General features: G+C 34.4%; 1 protein-coding gene across 1 annotated transcript; it reads left to right on the plus strand.

Moving 5' to 3' along the window:
- The first annotated feature begins 2,252 nt into the window (after positions 1–2,252).
- Positions 2,253–5,588, plus strand: LOC110911983 (AT-hook motif nuclear-localized protein 10). The gene is made up of 5 exons (XM_022156644.2): positions 2,253–2,933; positions 3,726–3,778; positions 4,117–4,248; positions 4,906–5,067; positions 5,238–5,588. The coding sequence occupies exons 1-5, from the start codon at positions 2,522–2,524 to the stop codon at positions 5,418–5,420; spliced, it is 942 nt and encodes a 313-aa protein (XP_022012336.1). The 5' UTR covers positions 2,253–2,521; the 3' UTR covers positions 5,421–5,588.
- The last annotated feature ends 1,381 nt before the right edge of the window (positions 5,589–6,969 follow it).

The raw sequence follows: 6,969 nt of genomic DNA on the forward strand, positions 1-6,969 counted from the left end.
ATACTGAATTTTTAAATGAATCAATGATGCAGGTTCGTGAGTACATCGAGGACACAGAGGACTATGTGAACATCCAACCGGGCAACCAACGTAACGAGCTTATTCAACTTCAACTGACATTAACGATCGCGTCATTTGCTATAGTTCAACGTAGAGTGGGAGCAATGATGCACTTCTAATATTTAGTCTATATGATGTAACGGTTAAAGGGGTATAACTGTGGTTGGGTGAGTTTTTGTATGCAGGCTGCATTCCAGCAGCTAGCTCGAAAGATATGTAATTTTGGGTGTGTTTATAATGAAATCTGTCTTTCAAACATACTTTATTAGACTTTATTTAGACAATTTGGGTTTTATTTCAGTGTTGAATTGCATATACTAAAATCTGTTTATTAATCAGAGGTTTGCTTTTTGATTTTGGAAGACAAATGGTTACAAACAGAGTCTTGAGAAACAATGATTTGGCAAAACAGAGATTACCCTTTACAAACAGTGGTTGACTTTAGTCAAACAGAATTTTAGATACCTTAAACAAATGATACACTCTTTTGAAACCTAGTCTGTTTATTAATCAGAGGTTTGGTTTTTGAAAACAAATGTTAAATGTCTGTTCACTTTTGGTCAATCAGATGTTTGTTTTTCCTTATGTAATCTCTGTTTTTTAAACAGACGTTAGGATTTCAAACAGTGGTATGAGAAACATATGTTTGAAACCTCTGTTTGGTTACAAACAGAGTCTTGAGAAAAAGTGATTTGACAAACACAAAGATTACCCTTTACAAACAGTGGCTGACTTTAGTCAAACAGAGTTTTAGATACCTTAAACAAATGATACACTCTTTTGAAACCTAAAAATCTGTTTATTAATAAGAGGTTTGGTTTTTGAAAACAAAGGTTAAATGTCTGTTCACTTTTGGTCGATCAGATTTTTGTTTTTCCTTTGTTATCTCTGTTTTTTAAACAGAGGTTTGGATTTCAAACAGTGGTATGAGAAACATATGTTTGAAACCTCAGTTTCGTTATAAACAGAGTCTTGAGAAACAGTGATTTGGCGAAACAAAGATTACCCTTTACAAACAGTGATTGACTTTAGTCAAACAGATGTTAGGTTAACTTCTGTTGATTAACCGTTTTAACATGGGTTGACTAACATCTGATACTTAGCATTTATCAATGTGACAACCTCTGTTGGAGATAATAGATGACAGTTGTTAGCAAACGTCTGTTGGAAAGCAACAGAGGTTTTTAACAGTCGATAGACAACAATAGTTAGGTTATCAACATAATGGAATTCCAGTTCACTAAACCTATTAACCATTAGTTTATATTAGTTTTTTAAGTCTGCACCAATTATTTTTTACTTTCTATCAAAATGTGTTATGCATGGTTTTCTAAGAAAATGATCCGTGTTTGCACACGGGTCTTACCGCTAGTTACCATAAAAAGATCATTTGTAGAGTAATTATGATACTCTACCAAATTACTCTACAAGATCAAAATTAGACTAGAAGAACATTTTACAAAATTACCCTACAAGATTAAAATTACCCTACAAGAACATTTTACAAAATTACCATACAAGATCAAAATTACCATACAAGATAATTTGTAGGAAAATTTTGATAATTACTCTAAAAGTAAATAATTACGAAAATGACACTGCGTATTTTACCTTTTCACCCTATTGATACGTTTTGTATGATAAAGATAGTTGTATTTGATTTTTTATGTTTAGCATGTTACGTCTATCTATACAATAACATTACTCTTAATAATATAACATGACATATTATACAATGAGCGGGGATCCTACGGAAAGTGTGTTTTTCCTATAAAGTGTAAAAAGTCATAAAACACAATAATTTCAGGCATAAAACACACCTAAAACTCACAAATAATAGAATGAATATTACTAAAACACCATATTCAAACTCTAATAGTCCATAAAAACTTCAAACACACCATCGTAGAACTATGAATATAAAACACACAATGCTAAACAACATAAAACACGATAATATTTGTCATTCCACAATCAGAGCCTTAACATCTAAAACACAACACAAAACCCACATACATGATGTTTTAGTAATCTTCATCATATTATTTGTGGGTTTTTGGTGTATTTTATGGTTAACATTATGGTGTTTTATGACTTTTTACACTTTTTAGAAAATTTGTACTTTCTAGCCAACTCCTATCCTTATACAATAACATTACTCATAATAATATAATATAACATGACATATTATAATATATAAATTATTATATCTATCTAGTCTTTTTAAATAAGAACAATCAATTCCAAATTTTATTTTTCTCAAAATTCCTCCATGATTTTCGACTCGAAATGAAAATATGAACATATGAAGTTCAAAATTCAAATTCAATTGACCCGTTCAAACAACTTTCACGTTGAAAAATTAGGGTTTTGAAGATCGAAAACTAGGGTTTTGGTGATCAAATCTCGTTGCAAAATTCTCACAACAAACTCGAAATTCGATCACAAAACACACAAAATCATGTCATACGAACCTTCAACAATGGCGAACACCATGCGATTACCATACACCAGTGACGGAACACCTATGTACACCTCAATTTCCCGATCTACACCGAATCCAGCTTACAACAACCCTAACGGCGGCGCCGGTCCCGGTATTCACGCCGGAGAACGTGAATCTATGGCGGCAGGAGTGGATGCAAGTGGTGGCGTGAAGCGGAAGAGAGGCAGGCCGAGGAAGTATGCGGCGGATGTGGTGGCGGATGGTTCTACGGCAGTGGCGGTGTTGCCGGTAGGTCAAGGTGGCGGCGGCGGCGGTGGTGGTGGTGGTGAAGGTAGTGAGTTGTTTTCTCCGGCGACGACAGGTTCGGGGAAGAGGCCGAGGGGGAGGCCACCTGGTGCTTTGAATAAGCAGCATTCTGTTGCTTTAGGTATATGTTATTTTGTTTTTTGCTTGATTTGTTTCATGTGTTTTAACTTTTAACATTAGTTAGTTGAATGAGATGAATATTATATGTTTGGATGTCAGTTATAAGCTTTATTATATTTGAGTATATATTATAATGTATGTTGCTTACTTTAAGGAGATGGTTATAAAGTATGAGATCTTTTGAGTATAGTTGGGGATTTAAGTATGAACATGAGATCTAGACAACTTTTTAGATATGAAATTATGAAAGCTAGCCATGAAATGATTCGAAATTTGAAATTTACAATAAATTTGATTTTTCTAGATAGGGAAACGAGTCTTTTAAACTCGAGTAGGTGCTTATGTTATGTAGGTTTGAGAAGTCTAACGCGTAGGTCATTTATTGAGGGAACAAGTAAAAAGTATGCTAAATTTCTAGTCGTTTTTTGTTTTCAAGTTTCATTTTGAGGTTTAGAGAAATAAGTGTTGTACGTATAGTTTTTTGTTTGGAGTTGAGATTGTATGGGTTCAAATTGGATGAAATGTCCCTACTTTTATTGGGATTTAAGTTTCTATAAAATCAACATGATTCATGCAGCATCAATGCGACACAATCTTCATTTGATTCATAAAATTTAACTCCCATATAAACTATAGATTGATCGGTATATCTGATATGTAACTATTTCTGTTTTTAACAATCTTTTTATTCTCTTATATAGACTTACTTATAGTAGAGCTTGATAATTAGTTATTACTGCAGTTAATATATGCCGTTAAAGTTAATTAATATGTGAAAAAAAACCATTTGCAGGTTCACCAGGAGTCGGGTTCATGCCGCATATCCTTGACGTTAAAGCTGGAGAGGTTCAACTTCAACCTTGACCCTTTTATGTTTCTTTCGTGTGGTTTGTAAATGTTTACTTGTTTGACTACTGCACATCATTCTTGAAATTGATAACGAAACACAAATACTTTTACCTGTTTCAGAAATTCTAATCTGACGTTAAAAAAAGCATTACTAAATTTCATTGTATTTTGCGAATAGTTCAAACTTTAAGTGAATAATTCGAAATTGTTCTTAAAAGCTAGCGAGTTTGTAGCAAAAACTGTTGTTTTAACTTTTAACGCAATAACGCGTCTATATTTATCGATCAAAGTTAACTGACGTGACCCAGTTTTTTAACTTTTTTTTTTCCGCACAGGATGTGTTAGCAAAAATGATGTGGTTCTCACAGAACAGCACAAGAGCTCTGTGTGTTCTGTCAGCAAACGGTGCTGTATCTAATGTGACACTTAGGCAATCAGAAACATCGGGGGGAACTGTCACGTATGAGGTTTGTTTATTGTTTTTTATCATTCACCTCAACCAGGTGCACTTTAGCAAATAATATGTCAGAGGTGGGAAACGGTGACGGGTCGGGTAACGGGTTTAAACAAGTCTGGTTGAAAATTTGAAATGAATTTTTGTAGTAGGCTGAGAGCTGTCGGGTGCACAAACATATTTTTGTTCCTTTCTTATAAATTTTTAGAGTAAAGTACATGGATAGTCCCTGTGGTTTTCCAAAATTTGGATTTGGTCCCTAGCTTTCTAAAAGTACAAGGATGGTCCCTGTGGTTTGACTTTGTACCGCATTTAGCCCCCGGTCAACAAATCTAAGGGTTTCAGAAGGTCCGAGTTATGGGCTAAATGCGTTACAAAGTGCAAACCATGGGGACCATCTGTGTACTTTTGGAAAGTTAGGGACCAAATCCAAAATTTTGGTAAACCATAGGGATTATTCGTGTACTTTACTCAAATTTTTAATGCGTAAAATATGATTGCAAAACCATGTTATTACAGGAATACATATTTTAAGTACAAAATGTTTGCAAGCATTAGAATTACAATTTGGGCGACTTTCAATCTGTTTGACCCGTTTACCTCTTTGATATGTGAATATTATAATTGTTCAGTGCATGAAAGTTATTTGTACGGTTGGTAATAAATGCAGGGAAATTTTGAGATCCTTTCTCTTTCTGGTTCATTTATGGTGTCTGAGGTTGACGGTCAACGTATTCGAACGGGTGGGATAAGCGTGGCACTGTCCGGTCCCGATGGTCGTGTTTTAGGCGGTAATTTGGCTGGCATCCTAACTGCTGCATCACCTGTTCAGGTTTCTTTTCCCCTACCCACTATAATGCGAATCTATAAAATCTTCTAAATTGTTTTATTAATAAAAGCAGGATTTGATTGAAATGATATAGTTTTGGTAATCATGTTTAACAAATTAATTGTTTGTAAAAAGTAAAAGAAGGATATGTATAAAGTTTTGGTTGTTTCCAGTGTGTTGTAGGCACCTTTGTTCCCGCAAGTCAGAAACAAGCAAAAACACAAGTAGGCGGTAACGAGGCAGAAGTTGTTAATGCTCCCCACAGTGAGTCATCAGGCGGTGGGCTCGGGAGTCCTTTCAATCACAGCAACACCAACGGCAATCCGCAAGCCATGGCTAGTATGGCCTGGAGATAAATCCCATTACATGTTTGTTTTGTAAGCAATTAAACTTTTTTATTAGGAACCTTATTATTATTATCAACACTAGTATTATTATCAACATTAGTATTAGTATTATTTTTTTTTTTGGAATTTTATCTTTCGAAATGAATTTTGTCGTGAGACCGAGTCTATTGATGTTGAGTTGAAAAACTTAGTTACTGTGATGTGATATGTGAGATATTCTCAGTAAAGACAAACTTATTAAGTTTAGGCAAAAGATCAAATACAAATAATCTTAACATACTAAACATACAAATTGAAGGAAAACCCAAAAAGACAAGGTGTCATTTTTGTAATTACCACCAACTATCAAAGTTACAACCAAAAATACTTAAAAAAACACAAATTTTTTTTTAACATTTTTTATTAAAAAAATCGCTAAATTTCGTTAGCAAAAAAAAAAAAAAAAAAAAAAAATTTTTTGGCTGCTACTAAAAGTAGCGATTTTTCAATAAAAAATGTTAAAAAAATAAAATAAAATAATTTGTGTGTTTTTTTTTATTTTTTTAGATTTTTTAGGTTTTTTGGGGGGTTTAGTTTTTAGCATTTTAGCTTGGTGGGGGGGGGGGGGGGGGGTTAGTTTTTTTTTAGGTTTTTGGGTGTGGGGGGGGGGGGTTTAGGGTTTTTTTGGGGGTGGGGGGAGTGGTTAGGTTTTTTTAGGTATATTTGTAGAGTAACTTTGATAGTTATCTTGGTTTAAAAAAGCGCGAAGCGCTCCGAAGCGTTTTGGTTCCAAAAGCTTTAAGCGAAGCTTCAAGCGCGAAGCGAGAGCTTCACGTATACGAAGCGCTCCATATTATATATAATTATATATAATGTTAATTTTATATATATGTATAAAAAATAGCTATCCATATTATATATATGTATTTTATAATGTTAATTTTGTACTTTTATGCATAAATTAAAAAGTTTAAGGACCAAATGTAAACTACTGAAGATAGAGGGGGTTAAATGTTTAAATAGACAAACTATCTTTACACTTTTTAAGTAAAAAGTTAGAAGTTTCAGGGACTGAATGTAAACTAATGAAAGATAAGAGGGGTTAAATGTTTAAAAACCTTAACTTATAAAAACCCTAAAAACCTAAAATACATATACGCAGCCGTCACCGTCAGCATCTCTCTTCTTCTTCCCCCTTCTTCCTGGTTTCCGGCTGAAAGCAACTCCGTCGCCGGAATTTGTCGCCGGATTTCACATAGGAAGTCGCTATATCGTCGCTATATCGTCGCTATAAGGTCGATATGTACCTTGTAAAGACTGTTGGGCTTAAAAAATGGCCCAAATGGTGACCTGATTGGCTGGAGCGTCGCTTCACAGCTTCAACGCTTCACCGCTTAAAGCTCGCTTCAGGTCGCTTCATGTAATGCATCGCTTCAGAGCAAAAAAAGCGTTTTTCCGATCGCTTCATCGCTTCATCGCCTCAAGCGCGCTTCAAGCGCGCTTTTTTAAACCAAGATAGTTATTGATAATTATAAAAATGCCACCTTGTCTTTTTGAGTTTTCCTTCAATTTGTATGTT

Source organism: Helianthus annuus, chromosome 15 (assembly GCF_002127325.2).
Source record: "Helianthus annuus cultivar XRQ/B chromosome 15, HanXRQr2.0-SUNRISE, whole genome shotgun sequence".
In the NCBI taxonomy this organism is placed as follows: Eukaryota; Viridiplantae; Streptophyta; class Magnoliopsida; order Asterales; family Asteraceae; genus Helianthus; species Helianthus annuus.